The sequence below is a fragment of the Pleurodeles waltl genome, chromosome 6, assembly GCF_031143425.1.
Source record: "Pleurodeles waltl isolate 20211129_DDA chromosome 6, aPleWal1.hap1.20221129, whole genome shotgun sequence".
Lineage (NCBI taxonomy): Eukaryota > Metazoa > Chordata > Amphibia > Caudata > Salamandridae > Pleurodeles > Pleurodeles waltl.
The window spans coordinates 1,468,960,566-1,468,987,596 of record NC_090445.1 but is presented as its reverse complement, the minus strand read 5'-3'; the positions used below and the strand labels follow the sequence as shown (position 1 = coordinate 1,468,987,596).

Sequence of the window (27,031 nt, the reverse complement as noted above, 5' to 3'; positions counted from 1 at the left end):
CATATATATATATATATATATATATATATGGAAAATGTCACTTACCTAGTGTACATCTGTTCGTGGCATGAGACGCTGCAGATTCACATGCTGTGCATTATCCTGCCATCTAGTGTTGGGCTCGGAGTGTTGCAAGTTGTTTTTCTTCGAAGAAGTCTTTTCGAGTCACAAGGGACTCCTCCCTTTCGGCTCCATTGCGCATGGGCGTCGACTCCATCTTAGATTGTTTTCCCAGCAGAGGGTGAGGTAGGAGTTGTGAGTATACTAGATGTGCCCATGCAATGGAGTGTGTATGTACATAATGTGTATTAAAATAATATTTATTTACAAATTTACAATTTTTATTCAACTAATAACGGCTACAGGCTCCCGGGGAGGTGGAAGGGCGCATGTGAATCTGCAGCGTCTCATGCCACAAATAGATGTACAATGGGTAAGTGACATTTTCCGTCCGGTGGCATGTGTAGCTGCAGGTACACATGCTGTGCATAGACTAATAAGCAGTGATTCTCCCCAAAATGCGGTGGCTTAGCCTGTAGGAGTTGAAGTTGTCAGAAATAATGTTCTTAATACAGTCTGTCCTACTGTGGCTTGTTGCGTTGCTAACACATCTACACAGTAATGTTTAGTGAATGTATGAGGCGTAGACCAGGTGGCTGCCTTACAAGTTTCCGTCATGGGTATATTACCAAGAAAAGCCATTGTGGCGCCTTTTTTCCTAGTGGAATGTGCTCTTGGTGTAATAGGTAGATCTCTTTTTGCTTTAATATAGCAAGTTTGAATACATTTAACTATCCATCTGGCGATGCCTTGTTTGGATATAGGATTACCTGCATGAGGTTTTTGAAAGGCTACAAACAATTGTTTTGTTTTAAGAAATTGTTTTGTTCTGTCAATGTAATACATTAGTGCTCTCTTTATGTCTAATGTATGTAAGGCTCTTTCGGCTACTGAGTCTGGTTGCGGAAAGAAGACTGGGAGTTCCACTGTTTGGTTTAGGTGGAATGGTGATATTACCTTTGGTAGGAATTTGGGATTTGTACGGAGAACCACTTTATGTTTATGTATTTGTATAAAGGGTTCTTAAATAGTAAATGCTTGTATTTCACTTACTCTTCTAAGTGATGTGATAGCTATTAGGAAGGCTACTTTCCAAGTTAAGTATTGCATCTCACAAGAGTGCATGGGTTCGAATGGTGGTCCTATGAGTCGTGTTAATACAATATTAAGGTTCCACGAAGGTACTGGTGGTGTCCTTGGGGGTATGATTCTTTTTAGTCCCTCCATAAATGCTTTGATGGCTGGGATTCTAAAAAGCGATGGTGTATGTGTAATCTGCAGATATTGCAGTGAGATGTATTTTAATGAAAGAGAATGCTAGATTAGACTTTTGTAAGTGCAATAAGTAGCTTACAATGTCCTTTGTGGAGGCATGTAGTGGTTGTCTGATTAGTGTGGCAGTAGTAAACAAATCTTTTCCATTTGTTTGCGTCACAATGTCTTGTTGTAGGTTTTCTAGCTTGTTTAATGACCTCCATACATTCTTCTGTAAGGCTTAAATGCCCGAATTCTAAGACTTCAGGAGCCAGATTGCTAGATTGAGCAATGCTGGATTCGGATGTCTGATCTTTTGTTTGTGTTGTGTTAACAGATCTGGTATGTTTGGTAATTTGATGTGAGGTACTACTGATAAGTTTTTGTGCTAAGAGACACAGTTGTGACAAGTGTCCCCCCCTTGTTTGTTGAGATAATACATTGTTGTCAAGTTGTCGGTTTTGACAAGAATGTGTTTGTGGGCTACTAGTGGTTGAAATGCTTTTATTGCTAGAAACACTACTAGCATTTTCAAATGATTTATATGAAGTGGTTTTTGTTGATTGTCCCATTGACCCTGTATGCTGTGCTTGTTGAGGTGTGCTCCCCACCCTATCATGGAAGCATCTGTTGTGATCACAGCTTGAGGCACTGGGTCTTGGGATGGCCGCCCTTGTTTTAAACTTATAGGGTTCCACCATTGAAGCGAGACGTGTGTTTGGCGGTCTATCAACACTAGATCTTGATGTTGACCCTGTGCTTGTGTCCATTGTTTTGCTAGGCACTGTTGTAAGGGCCGCATGTGTAATCTTGCGTTTAGGACAATGGCTATGCATGAAGACATCATGCCTAGAAGTTTCATTACAAACCTTACTGGGTAGTGTTGGTTTGACTGTATGCTTGATGTTATATTTTGGAACGCTTGGACCCTTTGCGGACTTAGAGTGGCAATTGCTTTTTGTTTGTTGAGTGTTGCTTCCAAGTATTGTTGTATTTGGGATGGTTGTAGATGTGATTTCTGGTAATTTATAGAGAACCCTAGTTTGTGTAGAGTTTCTATAACGTATTGCGTGTGAAGAAGACACTGTTGTTGAGTGTTGGTTTTTATTAGCCAGTCGTCCAAGTATGGGAATACGTGCATGTGCTGTCTCCTTATGTGAGCGGCTACTACTTCTAGACATTTTGGGAATACCCTTGGGGCTGTTGTTATCCCGAACGGTAACACTTTGAATTGATAGTGTACGCCGTTTATTACAAACCTTAAGTATTTTCTGTGAGAAGGAAGGATGGGTATGTGAAAGTACGCATCCTTGAGATCCAATGTTGACATTTAGTCCTCCTTTTTTAGTAAGGGAACCAGGTCTTGAAGTGTTACCATGTGGAAGTGGTCTGACTTGATGAAGAGATTCAGTGATCTGAGATCTAAAATAGGTCTTAACGTTTTGTCCTTCTTTGGAATTAGGAAATAGTGAGTAGACGCCTGTTCCTTCCTGATGGTTGGATACTAACTCTATTGCTTATTTTTGTGATATTACTTGGACCTCTATTTGTAAAAGGTCTAAGTGTTGTTTGGACAGATTGTGTGCCCTTGGGGGCACATCTGGTGGGAAATTTGTGAATTCTATGCAATAACCATGTTGGATAATGGCTAGGATCCATGCGTCTGTGGTAATGTGTGTCCAGTTCTGATAGTATGCGTTAAGTCTCCCCCCCACTGGTGATAAGTGCTGGGGTTTTGTGACACTGGAGTCACTGTTTGGTTTGGCTTGTTTTAGGTATCTGAAACTTTCCCCTTCCTCTTGGGAATTGTCCTCCTCTATATGAGCCACGAAACCCTCTCCTCTGGTATTGTGCCTGATAGGTGGGTCTGGTTTGTGAGGTGGAAGGCTCTGGTGTTGTGGGGAGTAGAGCACGCCCATGGCTTTGGCCGTGTCCGTGTCTTTCTTTAATTTTTCAATTGCTGTGTCCACTTCCGGCCCAAACAATTGTTCTTGGTTAAAAGGCATGTTCAACACCGCTTGTTGGATTTCTGGCTTCAATCAAGAGCTTCTTAACCATGCATGCCTGCGAATGGTTATCGCAGTGTTGACCATTCGTGCTGCTGTGTCTGCCGAATCTAGTGCGGACCTTATTTGGTTGTTGGATATTGCCTGTCCTTCTTCCACAACCTGCTGGGCACGTTTCTGGTGTTCTTTGGGAAAGTGTTGTATAATGTGTTGCATCTCGTCCCAGTGTGCCCTATCGTAGCGAGCAAGTAGGGCTTGCGAATTAGCGATCTGCCATTGATTGGCTGCCTGTGCTGCCACTCGTTTGCCCGCTGCCTCAAACTTTCTACTCTCTTTGTCAGGCGGTGGTGCATCTCCTGACGATTGAGAGTTTGCCCTCTTTCTTGCTGCTCCTACAACCACCGAGTCCGGTGTAAGTTGTTGTGTTATAAACAAAGGATCCGTTGGGGGAGGCTTGTACTTCTTCTCCACCCTAGGCGTGATAGCCCTTTCTTTAACTCGCTCCTGGAATACCTGCTTTGCATGTTTGAGCATACCCGGTAGCATTGGCAGACTCTGGTAGGAAGCGGGGGTGGATGCCAAGGTGTTGAACAGGAAATCATCCTCTATTGGCTCAGAAGGCATTGCTACATTGTGGAACGTAAATGCCCTGGATAGTACCTGCGTATATGCAGTACTGTCCTCTGGAGGTGAGGGCTTTGTTGGGTAACAATCCGGACTGTTATCGGATACTGGTGCATCATATAAGTCCCATGCATCAGGATCATCCTGTGTCATCCCTGTATGTGTAGGTGACTGCATTGGAGGTGTTCCCACTGGAGACAGTTGTGGTGAGTGTAGTGGGGAAGGTTGTGGTGAAAACCTTGGTGGTGGGGATTTTTCTCGGGCCACCTTTGCCTTCGGCTGCATTTCTGTCTCCTGAAATGCCAGTTTTCTTTTGGTTTTTAATTGGAGGAAGAGTTTGTATTTTTCCAGTCTCTTTCTGGATATGCAACCTCCTTTGCGTATGGTCTGGTTCATCCATACTTATTTCCTGCTCAAACCTGTGTCTTTCATGCATTTGGTTGGAAAGTCCTTGCTCTTCTGTGTAAGAGCTTCTTTTCGGCTCCGGAGCTGCTTTTTTCGGTACCGATGTTTCAGAAAATGTCTTTTTCGGTTCCAACGATAGTTTTCTCACTTTGGGTGAGTCGAACTCTCGGTGTCGAGATTGTTCGGTGCCAGAATCGGCAGTCTTTGGCAAATTTTTGGCCTTTTTCGGTGCCGATGTTTGGTCACCTTCTTTTCGATGGGTTAAGCCATGGCCTGCTGGCGGTGGCGTCTCCTTGGCCTTAACGATCTTTGTGTGAGTTTTGGAAGGGGCAGTTTTTTACTCACTGTTCGCATCATCGAGGGTCGCTCACTTTCGGATTCGTCAGTCCGTCTCCTGGATGGAAATTCTTTCCTCCTCTCCAACGTCGAGTTGTTCTCTCAGTGTCGACGCTATTTGCAGTCTTCTCGCTCGTCGATCATGTAGGGTCTTTTTAGATCGAAACGCTCGACAAGCCTCACAAGTATCCTCCCTGTGTTCTGGTGACAAACACAGATTACAGACCAGGTGTTGGTCTGTATAGGGATAGTTCGAGTGGCACTTCGTACAGAAGCGGAAGGGGGCCCGGTCCATTATTCTTCGATGATGGATGTGATCGGGCCGACCAGGCCCCGCTGAAAAACGGAAGCCCCGAAGGGCCGCCGGCGCGCTTCTGCGATCGGTGCAGATACAATAAAACTAACCCGGTACCGAACGAGAACAATACCGTTGATTTTTCGATATTTTGCTAACTTTCCCGATTCGAAATACGGAGCGAAGAAGAACACGTCCGAACCAGATGGCGGAAAGAGAACAATCTAAGATGGAGTCGACACCCATGCACAATGGAGCCGAAAGGGTGGAGTCCCTCGGTCTTGTGACTCAAAAAGACTTCTTCAAAGAAAAACAACTTGTAACACTCCGAGCCCAACACTAGATGGCAGGATAATGCACAGCATGTGTATCTGCAGCTACACATGCCACCGAACATATATATATCTTTGCAAGTATACATTTGCTGTTTATAGATTGATGATTCTTTGTACGTGTTCTCACTTTATTTTTGCACACATTTTAAAGGTGCACTTTTGGTTGTACTGACCTTCCTTTACGAGCATTGAAGAGTGATTTAATAAATGTCTTCTTTAGACTAAGAAGCACATTCAAGAGATTCCCTCAGTATGTGTGTGTGTGTGTGTGTGTACATCTTGGCTCGGTCAGCAGTAAAGCAAAACACTTCTACACTCCTGGGACTAGACAGGCGGATTAGGGCGATCACAGCTACTTGGTCTCACTTAGGAATCTTATTAATGTGTGAAGGAATATTCATAATACTACTGTGACAAATATGATGGGACTGTTTCTAAGTTTCACTTTCTTGTTCACCTTTGTAATAGTTTCTGATGTAATCATCCTTATAATCGCATTTAATGCCTTTTTACATAAAATGCATTTGCTCCTATAAATCCTATTGAGCGAAGATATGCTTCTGCTTGTCATTACATGTATGATGCTTGTGTAACTGAGAGAACGAGGCACGATCTGTTTCCACCACAACTTCCTCGAGGAAGAGTGTCATGCCATAGCCTGCCACAAATCACTTTTACCTACTGTATCTAGGAAGTGCTGCTGGCTGGCCGGAAGGGTTAGGCCGACAGCTGCCAAATAGTTTGGGATCTGAGTCAGTCCCCCATGATTGGTGGTGCTGCCGCTCAAAACTCAGTAGTCTTGTTATTTTTGCAACAGTCTCACGACAACTGCAATTTCTACAAGTACCCCTGTCTCCACCCTTCTTACTTCAGTGGGTGGTTCTCATCCCTACAGTGGTAGGACTGCAGGTAATACACTTCCACTGTCTCAGAGCAGAGTCCCCATTCTCCATCTTGAGCTATGCCAAGCCTGGGGCATACCAAAATGAACCACACTGGCCTCATTACTCAGACGGACAAACACAGTTTATCACTACACTAGTTACATGCAATATGCATGTATGTGACATATAAACAGGATGACAGCACAAGATTCAGGGAATGCACAATAGCAATACACACAAGGATGACCGATAGGGCTCACTAACAGTGGCAGCTATTAAGAGGTCTGGTGACACTTCTGACCTCTTGAAAATACAGTATGCTGTCACCATCATTTCATACACTGTAGTCCGGAGAGGGACAGTTGCCCTCTGCCCTGAATGAGGCTATGCCGTGTGCATCCATCCAGGTTGCAGAGCAGGTGCAGGACCGCACTCAGTTAGGGAAAAGTCTAGGCCCTTGCGCACATCCTTAGATTAGTGTGACACCTAGGCAAAGTAAAAGTCAGGATACAAAATATACATGCAGCTGGACACACAGGGCAGGGAAACCCAACCATATACCACGGAGGGAACATTCCAGAACCCAGCAACCCCTCCTCAGCGTCAGACAACATGGTTGTGGTGAATCATGCAACCAGGCATCGAGAGGTAGCACAATCACTAAAGGTTGCAGTGAAAGCACTCGCAGGAACCCTTTCACAGGTCGAATTTGGTGACTTCTAAACAAAGGAATATATTTTATGTCTTCCACAATGAATGAGGTGCAGGAGCAAGCTGATGTGCTCTTACTCCATTATAAAACAAGCCTCAACAGACCATTGACAGAAGACCCTAACCTTGCACAGTTGTGGCTCAGTGACACTGCCTGCCTATTGGTCCCTGAAGCAATGTCCCAAAATGCGGGAAACATGTAGGCTATTCATGTTTAAAATCAGATTCAGTATTGCACAGTAACCATTTGGTATCATTCAGTACAGTCACAAAGGTTAGTAGTAAGATACCATATTAGGAGTAAAAGCTGTGCATCAGTAAGGTCTCACATTGAAAGCACAATGAGATGCAGGATAACCCCTTGCGCAACACTAGCAAAGATGTGGAACGCTATTAGAACCATAATTCAAACTTAGGTGCAAAATCACCATCAGTGCAAACTAAAGAGGATAGTGTTTTCACATTTAGGTGCCAAATCACATTTAGACATCATATTAGGAGAGTGGAAACACCTAGAAACACAACTGTGCTTCCATTACAGTGCATGCATGTTTCTTTCCCACCTGCATTCACTGCAAAGAGAAAGTCTTTCTGCAAGCACACCAACACAACTAATATACAATTGCTACTAGGGAACTTGAAATACTCCTATGGCCGGATCCACAAAGTTAAGTACACTTTCTTTAAGCAATGGGTAGAGGGGGTGGGGGAACACGTGAACTGACGCAAATGAACCAATGGACGATCCAGAGCCCTTTCAGTGAATGGATTGGTTTACTAAATGAGCTTGGGCAACAGCTAAAGTGGTTTGAACCGAGACTTAAAAAGGTACAATGCATGGTTTTCAGTAGGCAAGTTCTTGTTCTAAACTGAACAGTGTGTCACGTACCTAGAGTTTAATTGGTGAACTCATTGCATTTAATGTCTGCTCTCCTTTGGACAATCACAAGGTAAATGACACTACCCGGCTTAAAAAAAAAAAAAAGACACATCTCTAATTCAACTCTAAGCAGGATTTTATAGTATTAGACACTCACTTTACCTTCCACATGAGCGTGCATACCCATATGGTCCCAACGTTGTAGAGGCTGATGCAGTTTGATGTGTCATCCGCTAACAGGATGGAGGGGAAAGTGTACTAAATTGCCTAATCTAAGAGAAATGCAGCAGAGTTGTTAGTTTAGGAAAGATTTAAAACCATATCAACTTAGCCTGGGTGTTTCCACAGTGGAAAAAAAGAAATATTGAACAGCAATAAAAACAAATACAAAATGAATAAGTGTGCTTCTTTTATTGCTCTTACAGTCAGTGGTGTGAACATGGTTTTTGTTCCACACTGTAATCACGGCCTGCATGAATGAACCTAATTGGCACAATATTTTTAATTTGAACCATTCAAGAAAAAGGGTTGAGCAATATTCTTCCTACAGCAGCTACAGCTTCCTCTCGGACAAGGGATAAGCAGCAGCACAGAGACGGAGTAATACACTTGGTTCCGTCTTTCCCCTGCCACCACCGTCACAGTACAGCAGTGAACTCTGTTTTTATTTCTCATTTTAACTTGAAGTCTGTTTTTAAATGCTCACGGTGTATTAACAATGATTTTACTGCCTTTTCTATGATGTTTGACTTGATACAGTTGTGTTTTCACCTCTTGCACACTGGCCTTCTTGTAACGAAGCCTATCACCTGTTTCCCTTCGCTCTGCTGTTTTTAACTTGTTTGTGTTCTTACTAAAATTGTATTGGCTTACAATTAACCACCCAGTAAAGGCTGATTGTTTTACTTTGCCAATATACAACCGGAGTGATGGGATAGGTACACAAAGTGACACATAAGAGTTCAGTGGCAGAGTAGTTCATATGGTGTGTAGGTAGTCTGTATGGCAGACAGACTGACAGGAGTGACTGGAAGAAACTTCATTATCTAGAACTACGATTTCACAGCATTTTAAGGCAAAGTGTCATGCCACCCTAATGACTGCAGAACTGGTGAATTCATGCTTCTTAATTGATAGGTGAGCAACAGCCCACAACTGGTTCCTTCACAAATTTCACACTATAAAGCAGGCTGTACACCTGTGCTGCCAATGCCACAGTCTCAAAGGGCCTCCATTTTGTGGCTTTAGCTTCAGTCTACAAAGGAAAGCTGAAAAGAAGTCCCAAAAATGACCGAGTGGGACTAGGGTGACCGCGTTATTTAACTTGTATAAAGGGAAATTAAACTACAAAAATAAGTGATCTTTGAGTCCTGCACAAGTCTTAATGTAAAGAAGACCAATAATAAAGACAGTGATTGATCATTTCTAGGGTATTACCATTTGGAGCAGTTGGAGGTGACCAGATGCCATAATATTTCGGAAGATATTTCTGCAGCTCCAGAAGGTTCCTGTTACCAGGATCATCATCAAAAACCTGGTAAGGAAAAAAATAAAAAATATGTTAAAAATGTTAAAACATGTTCTTTAAACTCAACCACAGTCCTCACCATTGCTACAGGATAAAAACATGCATAAATTCAGGCAATATATGACTTAGGCCCTCATTAAGTGTTACGCGTGCGGTGGAGGCTGCCCGCCAAACTCGTACTGCCACCTGACCACCAGTGTGGCCAGAACACTGCCGGACCTATTACAAGTTTACCGCAGGGCTGGCTGTTTCCGCCCACCATCCCTGCGGTGAACAGAGCCTTAACATGGACACCGGCTTGTAATCAAGCTGCTGGAAATGCGGCGGGTGCAGCAGCACCCGTCGCACTTTCAGCGCAATGGGGCTGTCTATGAGGGCCCCTGCACTGTCCACGTCAAGGGCCCCCCGGCACCCCCTTTTCACCAGCCTTTGTATGGCGGGGCCACCGCGATGCAACGGCTGGTGGAAAGGGGGTGCCATGGGCAATCCCTAGGGCAACATAGTTATGTTTTTCTATATTGAATTAGAGTCACAATTGGATTACTCTTTCTTATGTTTTTTGTTGATTATTATTACCTTTGTTTTGGTTTACTATGAGAAAGCAATAGTAACTGTCTCTGGCTAAGAATGGATGCCATGATGGACTAGTTTTTGCTTTATCCTAATGTTTTAATCGGGGTCTTTTGAAATAATGGACCACAGCAATTAACAATACAATTCCATTGGAACGTATGCGAAGTTATGTTTCTTCGGCAGATACTCCGTCTAAGGCCAATATTGGCTGGTTAGCAGATAGATCGCATATTCAAGCAAAGTTGTGGCAATATGTTAAGTATAACATGGCAGCAACAGCTTGTTCTGAAAAATCAGCGCATTGTTGAATTAGCCCTGTTTCCATTTCGTTTTTTCCAATCTATATTTAGACCAAGTCGAAAACGGATTACTCTTTAGGACGACATTATTGAGCGTACAAGCAGCGCGTCTTTCAGCTAGGAGCTTACCGGTGAGATAGAGGTTAATATGTTGGATTTATAAATAATTTCTGAATAAACTGACTAGGTGAAGGCACATAATAGCATTCCAAAGCCATGTAAATAGTACTGGAAACTAATATGTGACTTGACAAGGCAACAGGGTCATGCAGTACTAATCATGTGAGGTCGGATGAAATGCCTATTTTGGAGTATCATATAATTATACTGATCTTACTGGGGTTCTACGGATTAATTTGGATTCAGAGGTTTTGTTTTTGTGGAATGGTGGATATCATTTGGATTAGTGAATGGGTACACTTTTGTATCTGAAGTTGTTGAAATATTCCCAGGGCAATTGAGAGTTCATGTGATTATATTTACAGAAACGGTTCCCCAACACAAAGGGTTGATGATTATGGATTAATGAAGTAATTGAAAATAATCTAGGATAAATTATTTAATTTAATTTAGGTTTTCTCTGGTTAACCCATATGTCTAAATTCAAATTTAAACCCAAAGTTAAATATGTTTTCGGGGTATTTATGGTCTTTTTATATTTATGAGTTGTAAGACGCATATCTATGAAATGGAAAATAGGGACTAGGGGTTTCTGGGTACCTATCAGGACAGTACATAAAACTGGTATTTTTTTTGGGGGGGGGGGTGGATTTAGGAGGTTTTGAGGATATCGTCTGTGGTTTAATGCTAACACAGGTTTTCTAGACAGTGGGTTCCACATGTGTGCACATGAGGTAGGTACAATTTGAAACTGATCACAGTGGAGCGCAAGCCAGATACACCAACCTGGTTCATTCTGGTCGAAGATTTTACCTTCTGACTTAGCTGCTGCCAACCCACAGACAGGCTTCTGCCCTCCTGGGGTCTGGGTAGCCCAGTCCAAGGAAGGCAGAACAAAGAATTTCCTCTGAGAGAGGGTATTACACCCTCTCCTTTTGGAAATAGGTGTTAAGGGCTGCTGAAGAGTAGCCTCCCCCAGCCTCTGGAAATGCTTTGAAGGGCACAGATGGTGCCCTCCTTGCGTAAGCCAGTCTACACCGGTTCAGGGATCCCCCAACCCCTGCTCTGGCTTTAAACTGGACAAAGGAAAGGGGAGTGACCATTCCCCTGTCCATCCTCACCCCAGGGGTAGTGCCCAAAGCTCCTCCAGTGTGTCCCAGACCTCTACCATCTTGAATCCAGAGGTGCGAGGGCACAATGGAGGCCTCCAAGTGGCCAGTGCCAGCAGGTGATGTCAGAGACCTGACAGGTGCTTACCTGACTAGGTGGCCAATCCTCCTCTGACGGCTATTTAGGGTTTCTCCTACAGGCTTCTCTTCAGATAACGAATGCAAGAGCTCACCAGAGCTCCTCTGCATCTCCCTCTTCGACCTCTGCCTAGGATCGACCGCTGACTGCGCCTACAAAACTGCAAAAAAGTAGCAAGAAGACTAGCAGTGACATTTTAGCACCTAATCCTGTCGGCTTTCTCGACTGTTTCCTGGTTGTGCATGCTCTGGGGGCTGTCTGCCTTCATGCTGCACTGGAAGCCAAGAAGAAATCTCCTGTGGGTCGACCAAACTTCTGCTTCACTGGTCCTCTGGGTCCCCTCTCATCGTGACGAGTGTGGTCCCTGGAACACAGGAGCTGGATCCAAGTGACCCCGACAGTCCAGTGTTCCTGTCCAAAGTTGGTGGAGGTAAGTCCTTGCTTCCGCACACCAGACAGTAATCCTGTGTACTGCGTTAACTGCAGCTGCTAGGGCTTCTGTGCACTTTTGCAAGGAATCCTTTGTGCACAGCACTCCGTTCTGCATTGCTCAACTCGCTGAGTTGACCACCGGGTTCATGGAACCCTCCTTTGTAGGGTTGAGACGACTGACGTATTCAGTATTCTTGAACCTGTGTTCAAGTACTTCTGCGGGTGCTGCCTGCTTCTGCGTGGGCTCTCTGTGTTGCTGGAGGCCCCCTCTGTCTCCTCTTCCAAGTGGCGACCTCCTGGTCCTTCCTGGGCCCGGGCAGCACCCATTTCTTCAATCGTGACCTTTGCAGCTAGAAAGGCTTGTTTGCAGTCTTTCTGCAAGGAAACAGCTCTGCGTCCTCCAGCACGCCGTGGGATATCCTCTGTGCAAAGGAGAAGTTCCTGGCAACTTCCGTTGTTGCAGAATCTTCAGCTTCTTCCACCCGGAGGCAGCCATTTTGCACCTTCATCCGGGCTTTAGTGGGCTCCTGCCTCCCCCCTAGACACTTGGGTGACTCTTGGACTTGGTCCCCTTTCTTTACAGGTCCTCAGGTCCAGGAATTTGCCTTCAGTGCTTTGCAGTCAGAAGATTCTGCAAAGACCACAACTATCACAACTTTAGTGTGTTTCTGGGGAAGCAGGGTCACTTTACTCCTACTTTACAGGGTCTTTGGGTAGGGTACCTGGGAGACCCTTAGTGTTTTCTTACACTCCCAGCGACCCTCTACACTACACTAGGCCTGGGGTCCCTAAGTGGTTCGCAATCCACTCTCTTAGTATATGGTTTGTATTGCTCCTAGGTCTATTGCATCATATTGTATTCTACAGTGTTTGCACTACTTTTCTAACTGCTTACTTACCTGATTTTGGTTTGTGTGTATATTTTGTGTATTTTACTTACCTCCTAAGAGAATATATCCTCTGGGATATTTTTGGCACATTATCACTAAAATAAAGCACCTTTATTTTTTAGTACCTCTGAGTATTATGGTTCTTATGGTATAGTACTATAAGATATACGTGGTATAGTAGGAGCTTTGTATGTCTCCTAGTTCAGCCTAAGCTGCTCTGCTATAGCTACCTCTATCAGCCTAAGCTGCTAGAACACTACTAATCTATTAATAAGGGATAACTGGACCTGGCACAAGGTGTAAGTACCATCAAGTACCCACTATAAACCAAGCCAGCCTCCACATATACAAATCGTAATAAGGCGGACTGGATATCAGTCACATCTGTGACGGACTAACCTGCCTGACAAACTTTAAATCAGGACCCAGTCCTTTACGTTCCAGTCCACCACAAGAGTACACTTCTATAGCCCTCAAGGACATCAGGGAAGGACCTCTGAGACTCAAAGGGTGTCAGGCAGAGGCACACAGCAAGGTCTAGTTGCCAAAGGTCAACTGGGCAGTTGCAGGAAAGGCATCACTGTAGCTTTTTGTATCCCTGTAGGCTTGAATAGGAGGTCACCCTTATGACTCTTTGAGTCCACTTCCTCGTCCTGGTACAAAAAGGAGCAGTGTCCCATAACTAATGCTAAACTCCATTTTGGGGCATCACCTGTACCCACAATAACCCAGAGACAGAAGTGGGGTATAAAAAAACAGGGTTTTCCAGCAACCAGACAGTTGATAAACAAGAACTGTTTGGGCACCTTACTTTCTGGTCTGCACCCAGTGTTATAAGTAAATCCAGAAAACCTGCCAAGCAGAATTTGACATTTAAACAGTGGTTGACACTGTCAAAAAGGATGCTCACTACCCTACCCTATGCATTCAGGGAGATTCAGAGAAGTAACCTCTGTCCACTCAAGTCAGACTACAGGTTGCTCCAGGGAGGCATTTTACACGTTTTTCACACCTATTCAAATGCTAATCACTGCTGGCAGAAGTGTGATTTAGATCTCAGAACTTCGGGCTGGAAACGGTAATTTTCTAAATGTTACTGTCCCTTAATATTTATTAGAAATCTTGCTTTATCATTGAATTTGATTTGTAATAACTATTAATAATAATAATTATAATTACTTTTCTACCTAGTCACATTCCCAAGATAATGTGTTAGGATTTAGATGTGTACCTTGGTTTTCACATAAGATATCTAGGTCTGCCACAGTGGAAAATAGATTTTGAGCGCCAATCACTGTAAGGAAATGTTAACATTAAATATTTACATGTTTTTCTTGAAAATATCAAGCACACTTCCTTGAAGGCTGCATGACATATATAGGTGTTGCTCATTTGCTGTGGGTGCACTAGCACATCAAAGAGCTCGAATACAGTAAGGTGCTGTTGCTTGCAACATTCGGACTTACTTGAGTATACTGATTACATCCTTAAATATAAAGTTTGCAATAACCAAAGCTTGTTAAATATCTCATTTATTATAACCAATGTTTGTTAATTATGCACATTGTATTCCACCCTCTCCAGCTGTAACTGCCAAAACATCTGCTCTTCACAATGTGATTTATTTTGAACATGTGCCACAATCAGGAGGATAATTGATAATTTCCTTAACAAGCAACCAGCTGCCTTTCCACCTGCTCCAAGTGTAACTGCCAAAACATGTGCTCTTCGCAATGTGATCTGTATTGAACATGTGGCACCATCAGGAGGATAATTGCTCATTTGATTAACAAGCAATCAACTGCCAAAAGGCACATGTGCACATTTTATTTTTTTAAGGATGCTTGCAAGTCTGAGGCCGTGCTTGGCTTTGTACCTATTGCTCTGCTCACCGGTTTCCAGTCAAGTCGAGATCCTTGTTCTCCAGCCTACCTCCAGTCGAGTTCCAGTGTTTCTCGTTCTCTGACCACCTTCCAGTCAAGTTCCAGCATTTCTCATCCTTTGGACAGCCTCAAGTGGAGTTCAGGCAAACCTCGCCCTCCGGTCAGCTTCCTGCAGAGTCAGCTCTTCTCTTCCATCTTTGGCTGGTGATCCCATATTTCCTGTAAAAGAGAGAAAATAAGAAAGGTGAAAAAACGCGGTTTGGGCTCTTCTGAAGGTTTCAAGCAAGTAACTTCATTTCAAGGTGAAGAAAGATTAATTGTTTAAATGAAACAAAACACAGGTCTGTCGTCTAAATAACTTAGGACAATAAGAACTAGCACGATTTATTGGTTGGGGGGGGGGGAATCCAAGATACTGCTTAACAGGCATTAAGGAAATACGTATTTCCTGTATCAAGCACTCCCCTGAGAATTAGGAGATTGGAAACAGTGCAAGTTTATGGGAACTATTATTGGCAAGAGATTACGCCAGAACACAAAGAAGCCCTTTCGTCAAGTTGATTGTTTTTGAGTTTGGACATTGCTTCAGAGACTCTGAACGTATTGTAAAAAGAGGACGAGACTTGTTCAGCCTTATAAAATCGTATACACAATATGTCAACAATAACTGACATTATGAAATGTGCAATAGTTTATGCAAGTTCAGTGTGTTAATGAAGTAATTATTTTGCAGCCCAGAATCCTAAAAAAACAAGAACCCAGTATTTCAAGAAATCAGAAGTCCTGGCACCCAACACAACACACAGTCCAGGGTCCATCAGTCCAATTCTGCAGTCCACAAAGCAGAAGCTAGAATGTTCTCTTTTTCTCTTCCCAAAACCCCTTCTCCTTGAGGACTTGCAAGAGAGCAATGTACTCTTCATTGTGGTCATGTTAGTCCTCGTCCCATCAGAAATCCCGGAATTCAGGTGAGTGGCTTGCACAGAACATGGTTACTTAAAAGGGAGGTTTTGAGCTGTATAAAGGGTTATTTTAATAGGTTGAGTTGCACTTTTGTACACTGTTGTAGTCAGGGTACACTGGTAGGCCTGATGATATGTTTCACACTGCCACTGTAGTGTATGGCACCATAGGTGCAAGTGTCCACTACTGATATTTAACTTACAAGCCTGGGGTACTTTTTGTATCATATGCTAGGGACGTATATGCAATTTAAATATATAAATCTATGGCAATTCAGCTATGTTTAAGATGAGAGCACTGGCACTTTACCACTGGTTAGCGGGGTTAACTAGCACAGAGTTCAAATTCCAGCAAAGATAGGGTCTAGCAAGAGAGGAAAAATTAGGGGTGAACAACACAGAAATGACAGTGTTGCTACAGACTTGATAAATATAATACACTCATAATGCAGAATTAAAGACAGAGCTGGTGACTCAGCAGTTTTACCAATTAACATAGCATGTGTGTGTTTGTATGTATTCTTGTTAAGTTGCTATGACAAATGAAGTATAGTTGTCCTCTTGATGGAGCAACAATCTTGGCAAGTAGCAAGGCAGTAGACCCAACATCTTTACTTATCTGATTTTATGACAACTCTTGCCATTTTATGGGGCAGGAAACAAATATTAAAAAGAAGGGCCCTTCAAGAAAAAGTTAAGTGATGGGAAAGCAAAATAAGTTCTGTCTAGCACATCTTAGGAGGCAAAGCATTCCAGGATATAGTAAGAAACAATGTTCCAACTCCTAACAAGAGGAATGTTTTCAAGTCTTGGTGAAAGGCACGCAGTGTAGAATTTGTCTGTATGTTCTCAAAGGGACTTAGAACTGGTGCAAGTTTGCAGAGCAAATCAATCGGTCAAGAGTATACAGCTGCAGACAGTTGACTAATTCTGATTTTCTCCAGGTCAAGAAGACAGTGGACCATAAAGAGGTATTTAATATGGACACTTTGCTCCAACCACTGGTTGGAGCCGCCAATATGTGGTCCAACCTAAGGAGGTTTTGTTCGTTCGGTTTATTTCGGTAAAAGTAAATACCATAAAAGCACATCACAATTCACAGTTTCATAGTTTTACAAGACAACAAGCTATGTAAAAAAGATTTCAGGCATAAAAAGTTAAGCTACATAAAAATGTTAAACGTAAGCATTTTCCCTCTGAAAATTCATACCGTATTATAGACTAGTGTAAAAATGCAGGATTTTGCATGATAGGTATCAAAAGTCAAATACCAACCTAACCAGACATATCACATAAAAGAAAACATTTCTATTTAAAAATATAAAAGTATCTACACATAAAAAGATAAATTAGACAATAAAAAGTTATAAGTGCATACATTAAAATTCACAAATGGATTCATCAATGGCCACTCCCCACGTCTATTGTTAAGTTTTCCTCTATTTTTTTAAGCGTATTCAGACTACAATGCCAAATAGAATCTAGATATTTTGCCAGGCAACAAGCCACTAAAACAGATGAATCAGATTTAAGAATTCTCAAAGCCAGTAAGCAGTTCTTAAAACCCATTTTCCTACATAAAGGAATAATACAACAAACTCTCCGTTTATGGTATGCAGGGCCTTGGAAGAGGACATGGGTTATGGATTCTTCCCTGGCACAGCCCATCGGGCATATCTTAGAAGTGCAACTAGTGTTAGTCCATTTATGTGTTAGGGTGCGCAGAGGAAGAGAGCCTATCCTAAATCTAATATACAATGCACGTGCAGAGAGTACTATGTCCATATATTGCGCAGATTCATAGTGGCATTTAATTTGTAAAAAACTGCCCGTCATGGAAGATGATGAAACAGCAGACAATTGTGAAAGTTGGACATAGAGCCAAAATGCATCCTTCAATATGTGTATTGCATTTTTTGGAATAGATGGCGGATCCTTCCAATAAGACCCCAAACCAAGTAGTGAGAAGGTCCGTTCTACATACACACACCACTTGATTTTTGAACTAGTGTTATTGGCCATCAGATTGACTAGCTCACATCTATAGGGAATAAGAGAGTCTAGTGACCACAGGCGAATCCAAAACAACAAAGGCCTGAGAGCAGCGATCTGGCTAATGGGAGTCAGATTTAAATCCATTCGAATAGGGAGCATTCGAGTGCTAGAAGGAACTCTTAACAACGACCTTAAAAAAAAGAGTTTTCCACCTTTGTCAGATCGTCTAAATTGCAGTGGCCCCACAGTTCGGCTCCATAAAGGCCCCCCTCCCTTGTGATTTATAAATTTCAATAGCGGGCGTCATGGCAAAGCTAGGAGATCTAGCGGCGAATCTTACAATACCACTCACCCGTTGTTTCAGGCGGAAGTTAGCTTTCTGAAGAGGACAATACCACTTGTGCGAGTCTTCTAGTTTCAGGCCTAGGTAATCGAAATCGCCAACTCTTTCCAACGCGGCGCCCTCTAAGTAAATGGGTCGCCGCATCCTGCCTTTTTTATCCCCAAACACCATACACTTAGTTTTTAGTCGATTAATTTCCAGGCCATGGTCATTACAGAAGTCCATGAACCTCAAAAGCAGGGTTGAAAGACCTGTGGCTGTTTGGGATATCAACAAGGTATCATCAGCAAATAGGAGGCAGGGGATCTTCTGCCCTACTAATTTGGGGGGCATCGTTGGAACACTCCATGAGATAAGGAATGCATGCATTTACGAAAAGAAGAAATAAGGTAGGGGCGAGTACACAGCCTTGTCTTATGCCACGAGCAGTAGGGAATTTTTCAGTTAATTCACCTTGCCGACCCCATCTAATTCTGCCATAATTACCAGTATAAAGATCTCTGATAATATTCTGAATAGAGCAAGGGTCTCCCATTTTAGACAAGACCTCCCACAATTTGTAGCGGGGTACTAAATCGAAAGCTGATTTTAGGTCAACAAATGCTACAAATAGATGACCTAAGTCCACATCGACAACTTTCCATTTGATGGAAATAAAGCAGAATATCTGATCTATTGTACTGATTTTTTCTCTAAAGCCCGCTTGGAGGTGGTTTAGGATTTGGTTTTCCACTTTCCATTTGCTCAGCCTGCTCAACCGTTGATGGCAAAATATTTTTTGAAGATTGTCAAGAAGGTTGATAGGTCTATAGTTTCCCGGGGAATTCCTCTCTCCTTTCTTATAGATGGGCACAATAACAGCCTCTTTCCATGAGTCAGGGTAAGATCTGGTAATCAAAATGGCGTTAGAAAGCCTATTAATGTATGGACTCCAGGTGTTCTGGTCCGCTTTAAACATATCAGAGGGGATCCCTAAGGAGGTTTCACATGTACATATTAACTGCTTAATTTTGCAGCTACGTCCTAACTGTCAAAGTAGGTGCTTGCTGGAGTACTATTGTCAGGTATGCAACAACTTTAAATACTGACTACTGTAACAGTCAATTTTACAAAATATACAAGCATTAACTATGTATGTATATTTGTCTTTAGGAAGGAATGGGATCATTTACCTCAACAACCTGAAGTGTATAACTACTAGATACAATCTTGACCTGCGTACAGAGAGATGTCTCCTAATCAAGTATCACTTTTGAGAAATTCATAGTAGTTGCAGCTAGATGCACTTGAAATATTTAGCTTGCTCTAACTTGCATTTAATTTTAAACAGTTGTAACATCCTCTGGTGAAATGAACACCAAAAAGATTCTCAAACTCAGGGTAATTGGCAGTGCATGTTTATCCAGTCTATGCTAACCTAGATGTCACAAGCTAAAGACCCTGCCCTGCACCCAAAACAGTTATTTAGGATAGCAAGAGGTAAGGCATAGATCTGAAATGTTAAGTGTCCAGGGGAATGCTCTGGTACCTCAGATCACAGCCAACATATACAAGCTAGGGAAGGGAGGGGGGCAAAGAGATTTAATAATCAAAGAAAATCAGTCAATACCTGTGCTTTCTAAGACAATATTAATAAACTGCTGAAGCAGGACTGTATGGTCCCCCATATCAAATGCAACAGAGGTCCAGCATGATCACTACTGCCACATCTCTTTCACCCCGAACATTTCTAATTCCATACATGTCAACAGTCTTTGCCAGGATGGAAACCTGTACACGATGAGACAAGAATATTAAGGCTTTTGAGGTATTGTACAGTTGTTCGGCCATGACCCCCTTCAGTTATTTTACCCAAATCAGGGAGAAGGGTAGTCAGAAGTTAATTGCTAGTGTAACTGGAATAATGTCAACACATTTTCAAAAGCGACAATACCATCCCGTAATTTAAGGTTCCGGCAAAATTAGCTTAGGCGCGCAATGAACTGTGTTACACAACTGGTGATGCACGGCACCAGGTAGTGTAAGACTGCTGCAGGACAATGATCTTGGGAACAGGGTCTGCAGCAAGTAATGAAGGCCAAATTTCTTCCATTTGAATAAAATTGATGCTTTTCCCCAACAAAAATGAATACCCAGTCACAGAGAGGGACTACAGAAGAGTTTTCTTTTAAGTCATTGAGTAGCCAAAGTGCCCATAAATCTTTATCACCTTAAAGAATATTTAAACAGCCGGTTCATTGCAGAACTCTTCTCAGCAAGGTATGGGTCTAAATAAAAACTGTTGATTAAAAAAAGAGAACTGAATGGGGAAAGTGCAGGAAGAATTTCTACCATCAACAATTTCACCACAGAGGTAGCTAGCTTTGGCTTGCCGCAAGCTTTTTTCTAGCTCCTGAAAAGATTTTCTGTAGGCCTTTTCTAAATGTCTGTTTTTTTAATTTAGATTCCTCCAAGGAGTACATGCACCAGATCTTTAAGAGCCTCTCAACTGTAGAAGATGTTGAACCAGTTGTGTGCCTGCAAGTCAGGTATACTTTAAATACAAAATCAACCCCACTTTCATAAAAGGAAAGTCTGGTACGAAAAGAAAAAAAGTAACTTGTCTTCATTAAAGATCTTTCTTGTGGATTCTCAATCTACATGCAGATTCCGCACTCGCAGAATAATCCCAGGCAACAGACTGGGTTCAGAAATATCATGGCTCTAAACACACCTGTAGGGGGGTATTGCCTTCGGCGGGATACCAGAAAGTATGTCTAATGATCTAATCGGAGCAATATAGCACTCGCCCCAGCATAACAATGTCAGTTTCCATCTATTCTTTCCACGACTTCGAGGTTTACAGATGTTGCAACACCGATTACGAGTAATGCTGTAACAAACTCAGATGATTTTACTAGGAGTAATGCAGTAACTAACTCAAATTGGGACCTTAATAAATGTTTCCCTATTAAAGATCCATCAACCAGAGAGGCGCATGGAATCGGTGAGGAGTCAGCAGGTTGACAGAGTACCCCCAAGAAAAGATTGTTACTGAAAGTAAGTAGGCTTCTCTACTGATGAGTGCTTCTACCTGCAGAGTCCTCACCTGTAGAATAGGTTCCCCAGTAGTACCCTTCTTGGAGGAGGGCTAATGGACGGTTAAACTAGGAAGTCTTGGAAGACAGATCCGGCAAAGTGGCCATCCAGTTCATTTCAGAACCCAGTCATTACTGCTTAGCAAAGGTTTTTAGGGATGTCTACATAGCTGCCTTGCAGATGTCTGCAATATGAACTCCTCTGTCAAGGGTGGAGGTTTAGGACTTGGTTCTGGTAGAATGAGCCCTTGATTCCTTCAGGTAGTTCCTTCTTAACAAGAGAGTAACAGACCTTGATGCAGACAAAGATCTTTCTGGACATCTTGATCTTTTCTGAAACCACAGTACCCATTGAAGAGCTGGTCATCCAGTCATGTATCTGTTGTGGGTTTCAGGTAGAAGTTGACTGCCACCCTAGGATTCAACCGGGGTGGCTCCTCCTTCGTGGGATGGGGCAGAGAGGGATTAGCAGGGTGAGATACTGTCTTAAGTGAACGAGAAGCACCACCTTAGGAAGGAAAGTAGCCATGGTTTGCAACACCAACTTGTCAGAGAACAGGATGTAAACAGCAGGCAGACACTTAGGGCCTGCAACTCACTGACTTGCCTTACAGAGTTGATTGCTGCGAGGAACTGTTTTCATGGTCAACATCTATAACTGACAACTGTGAGGAGGCTGAAGTGGAGAATCAAACAAAAAAGTTAAAACAGGGATTAAAATCTCAGCCATAACAAATGGAGTTGGAGGACATAGACTGGACAAACTATTAAGGAACTGCATCATATCAAGGTATTAAAACAAGGAAGGCTGATCTTGGAGGCAAAGTAATACATAACACAGTTGTGTACCCCTTTACAGTGCCCATCGCGCAGCCTTTTAAGGTAAGGAGAGTGCGAACTGAAGAACCTGTGACAAACAGCCTTCAAGGTGTGCACATTGCTGTTTGTGCACCATGCTGCAAAACTGGTTCATCTAACAAACAGATTTTTTGAGGGACGACAAGCTAATAAAATTACACTGACCGACTCTTGATGCAGCTGAAAGGAGCAGAGACAGACAGACTTCGTGGACTGGGACGCAGAATCATTCCTAACAACTGATGGAAAAGGTCCCGTCTGAACTACAGTTTGAGCAGGGGACATAGGGAAAAGCACAAAGGTCTGGATACCACACCATCCTCGGCCAGTCCAAAGCAATGGGAGTTACGTGGGCTTGGTCTTAGTAAATCTTACTCAAAATTTGAGGAATGAAGGGCATGGCTGAAAGTTCCACTTCAACTGAAACGTGTCCCCCCTCAAGTCTCCCCTCAACAGATATTGGAGGGTGCAGAACGGCTTGCACTGAGCATTTTCAGAGGAGAACACCTCCACTTGGGTAAATGCCACCTGTGAACAGCAATCGGATATTCAAACACCAGGTCAAATGACTAGCTGTTAATCAAATCCCTTAACAGTGTGCCCAACATGACTGTTGGAGGGGGACTGAAGGGTGTCTCTTTGTGAAAGCTCACCTCGTTCCCCAAGGCACATCTGATGCAACACTCAGAGGAGCCACAATGGGGTCAACAGGTCTCCCCTGTGTTGGAACACTGCCTGCAGAGACACCGTTGTTGAGTCCTTGTATTCCAACGCAGGTGTATGACCAGTAGTATGCATAAAGTCAACAGACGCAAGACCATCAGAACTGGGACTCGAGCACCTTCCAGAAAAAATGGAAACACCTTCTAGATGTCGAGGATTCTCTGAGGAAGAGGAGGGACAACTCAGAGAAGGATGGTTTCTGGAACTGACCCTATAAACAGCATTAAGAGGGCTGTAGGTGAGATATGAGCCTACTGACTGAAAAGCCCAGGTCAAACAGTAAGGAGACAGTTCACTGCAGATGGCACCACATTATTTTGGGTGACTTGGCAGTCGTCCAAGGAGGGAAAGATGTGCATGTCTGACTTCCTGAGATCAAGGGGTTGGGGGGGGGGGTGGGGGGGGATGGAGGGTCGTCTGCAACAACTGCTATCACCTTGGTGAAAACCTATGGTGCATTTTGTCATACCCAATGGAAGCACTGCAAAGTGGTAATGGGTGAAACCTACCACAAAGCCCAAGTACTTCCAATTAGACTGCAGGACTAGAATGTGAAAGTAAGCATACTGCAGGTTAAAGTGACCATCAGTCTCCCAATTCTAACACCAGCAAAACTTGAGTCACAGTCAGCATCTTGAACTTCTCCTTCCTGAGAAAACATTTAAGTCACAAAGATCTAGTATCGGATGTAAACAAAACCACAGTCCTTCTTAGGAACAATGAAGTATCAAAAGTAACATACTTACTCAATCTCCTTCTCTGCCACTAACTTCACAGCTCCTTCCAAAAGAAGTGCTGCCACCTCTTGCTAGGAAATAGGGTATAACCCCTTCCTGTTATCTGAAGGACCCCACTGGTCTAAAGTAATGGCCTTACAGACCAGTAAAGGAAGACCTACGCCGGAGACTCTGTAGGTTTGGAATAGCAAACTACACCTGCTCTCTTGGTGGCACAGAAGAGGAGGAGGAGGAGGAGTTGAAGGCCAACTTGATGAAGGGATCGATGGTTTTCACCTCTGGCTCTACCCTGTACCCTGCTTGGCAAGAGGATACTTGGGTTGTAGAGCTTTAAAGAGGAAGAACGGACACTGGTGGAAGGAAAAGCTTCTGGAGAAGCCCAGAAAGTACAAAACTGGCACTAGTCTCCTAAGGTCTGAGACTCCTGGAGACCCAAAGATTTAGCAGTGGTCTTGCTTGCCTTAAAATGCTTCAATGCTGTGTCGGCTTCGTCACCGAACAGATGCTCCCCATAAAAGGGAAGATATAGCAGGTTGGCTTGCACGTCATAGGAAAATGCTGAAGTCCAAAGCCAAGCATGTGAGATCTTGGGATAGAGGTCTCCATGGATCACCCCAGGGAATGCGCCATATTCAGGCCTTATTTTAGGATATGGAGCCAGGCATTCTGCCCATGCAATGGTAGTGTGTCTTATGTGTTCGGGAGATGGAGAGAGGCCAACGAGGCCGTGTCCGATAACATATGTGTAGCATGGTAGGGGGTAGCTGGCATTTTACCACTTCAGTGCCATGCAGCATGCCAAAAACATATTTTTGCCCCATGCCTTCAAATGTTTTGATTCCACAAAAGCCTCCAAACACTTTGAATCCGTAGCTAAGGGAACAGATGGAAAAGTACCAGTTCCCTGTTCTGAGAAGCAGGAAGCCAGTATGACTTTCTGGAAAATTATGTGTTGATAGGAAGAGAAGGCCTCCTGGGGCCAGACAACAGCATCTTGCTATTAAAATGTTTACCGCTGTACCCACGTGGGCTTCACCCAAGCCGCCATGACCAGCTCCAATAAGGAGTCATAATTGAGATGCAGGGATCCAAAGTGGTTGTTTGTTCATAGTAAATATAGCACCCCCAGTGGCCCTTGTCAGTTCCTATGGTTTTGATATTCTATCTTATGTGGATGATACACAAATAATAGTATAAATTCCCAATTCCAATCCTATGACTCAGGAGAAATTCAGATCAAGCATGACTGATATAGCCAAATAGGTGGACCCCAGTTGCTTCAAGCACAACAGTAATAATACAGAAGTATTACTGTTAGGTAAGCATAGTACATCCTGGTCCAGCCAGTGGTGGCCTACCACCTTAAGCCAATCCCCCAGCTCCATCTTCAACTACTAAAATTCTCCACATCAGCTTTGATCATAATTTATACTTTGAAGATCATATCTCATTAGTTGCCACCTCTAGCTTTGTATTAGTGAGCGCACTCAGGAAACTTCTCCCTTTCCTAGCCATGTCATCACACAAGACACACAATTATCTGTGAGGTAATGAAACAAATCACAGCAAGAGTGCACTATGGGAACTTCCTTAATTGGGTTTCTAGGCTACCTGGTGTATGTAACAACTGGTCTAAAATGCTGCTCCACAACTCCTACTCTATTTACCCCATAAACATTTTGCTACAGGGAAGAAAAAAAAGCTACAATGGTGTAAGGTGCAGAAACCGGTCATCTTTAAGTACCCATGCTTAGTCTTCAACGCTCTAACAGAGAACCTTCTTCCATCCACTCTCTTCTACGGCCTTAGATAACCAACCCCCCTCAAAAGCTCCACTTGCTCTAACTCGGTATGTATTCTGTGATTTGTAATTTACCTTTCTGGCTGCTACCCAATGAAATTCTCTTCCTCTATAACTCATACACATCAGTGCGAAGATTACAGTTCAGAAAGTGTTTTCTGAATAACAAGTTCAAAAATCGTCTCTTCAGTCACAGCTAGGTTTCACTTTGCTTTATTGTGTGACAACTGATTACAACTATTCGGTACCAAGCTGCCATTTTGGGCATAGGACGCACTTTATACATTTTCATTATTAAAAAATTTTTTAGGCGCCATAAAATCATCAGAAGAAAGATTAGGGGTAGTAAAGTGGGGCACAGTTGCAAGGATAATTTAGCATGAGAAAGAGCATGTAATGCAGATTTGAGGTAGCTGCAGCCAACAATGTTCTTATCCTAAAGGTAATACCATGGTTGGGTGCAAATTCAAAGGGTTAAAGCAAGAACCAAAAGTACAACAAGGTCAAAAAGAGTGCATCACCTCTGAACTGGAGGCTCTACTTAAATATTTTGTAGGGGAAAAACTTGTGATTTTGAATTCTTGTGGAATCGATGAGAAAAACCTTAGCTGGTGAGCTAGTGTGGGAGGTAAATTAAGGACATCATCTAAACCACAAGAGAGTGAGTTATTCTTATTTGCTAAGGCCCACAAGCAAAATCTTAGCCATTTGCCTCTTTATTATGCCCTGACTTTAGCCCTGCCACCATGCACGATGAACGGATCAACGTCAGATTGCATCAAATGCAAGTGTAAAACACAACATCTTACTATTGTGAAATGGCCTTCAGGCTGCCAGAGACAAAGACAGACCTCAGTGGGCAGTTGAAATAAGTGCAAAACCCATACTGGTTCAGAACTGAGTGTTCAAAGTCACTAAGCAACACCAAAGCAGAAGTGAAACATCTTGCTCAGAAAGGGGATCCCTACAAAACCAGAAGATGAAGAAGCACACTTGCAAATCTATGAGGGTGCAAAAGTTCCTACGCTGGGTGTGTTTCACAAAACATGAGCAGAAGGTGAAAGCCCAGCAGCTATGCTCCCATCACGTAGAGTATAAAAGGATCTGTTAAGAAAGTTTCTCAGCTCTGTGATGACAATGACCAGCTGCTCTAAATTATCACTCAAGAAGACTAAAGCAGAGCTATTGATAGTATGCAGCACCCTGCTTAGGTCTTCGAGTTTTTTGGAGGGGGTAGAAAGAAAAGGTGAGAAAACAAAAGGAAGAATATTTATTTTCAATGGCTTGTGTTTTCTTTGCTACTTGGCTATGAACTCAAATGGATGAAAATCCAAATTAAATGGCCACTGATGAATCAAAATTGACTGTGCCTGTGAAAGAATCAAATACATGCTATATGGCCAGTGGTCCTCAGACACCAAGCACTGCAAAAAATAAAATGTGCTGTTAGTTTCACAGAAGGGCGCTTTATATGAACTGCATCACTATAATGCTAAAGTTGCATTAGAACATTTTAGATCTCAAGCTGGAGGTAAGAACAGAGATACGAGTTCAGCACATGCGTATGTACAGCTTGCAGCATGCATGTATGTCTCACACTACAATTATTTACACAGCTAACAATGTTTCAGTGCCCAGAGGCAGATTAAGAATTAGGCTCACAAGAAGGAAATATTTTTAGACATACAAGTGAAATTCTTCAAAAAAACGAAATCCTTAATTTAAGTGTGCACGTCAACAGAAGATCACATGCTAGAGAAAAAAAAAAAAAC

The 27,031-nt window shown here is 42.9% G+C and overlaps 1 protein-coding gene across 1 annotated transcript in view; it reads right to left on the bottom strand.

The window, feature by feature from the left end:
• IPMK (inositol polyphosphate multikinase) overlaps positions 1–27,031 on the bottom strand; it is a 130,848-nt gene that overhangs the window by 54,988 nt on the left and 48,829 nt on the right. Inside the window, exon 3 of the mRNA XM_069240976.1 lies at positions 9,228–9,324. Coding sequence (XP_069097077.1) covers positions 9,228–9,324 — 97 coding nt within the window. The remainder of the gene's footprint in view (positions 1–9,227; positions 9,325–27,031) is intronic.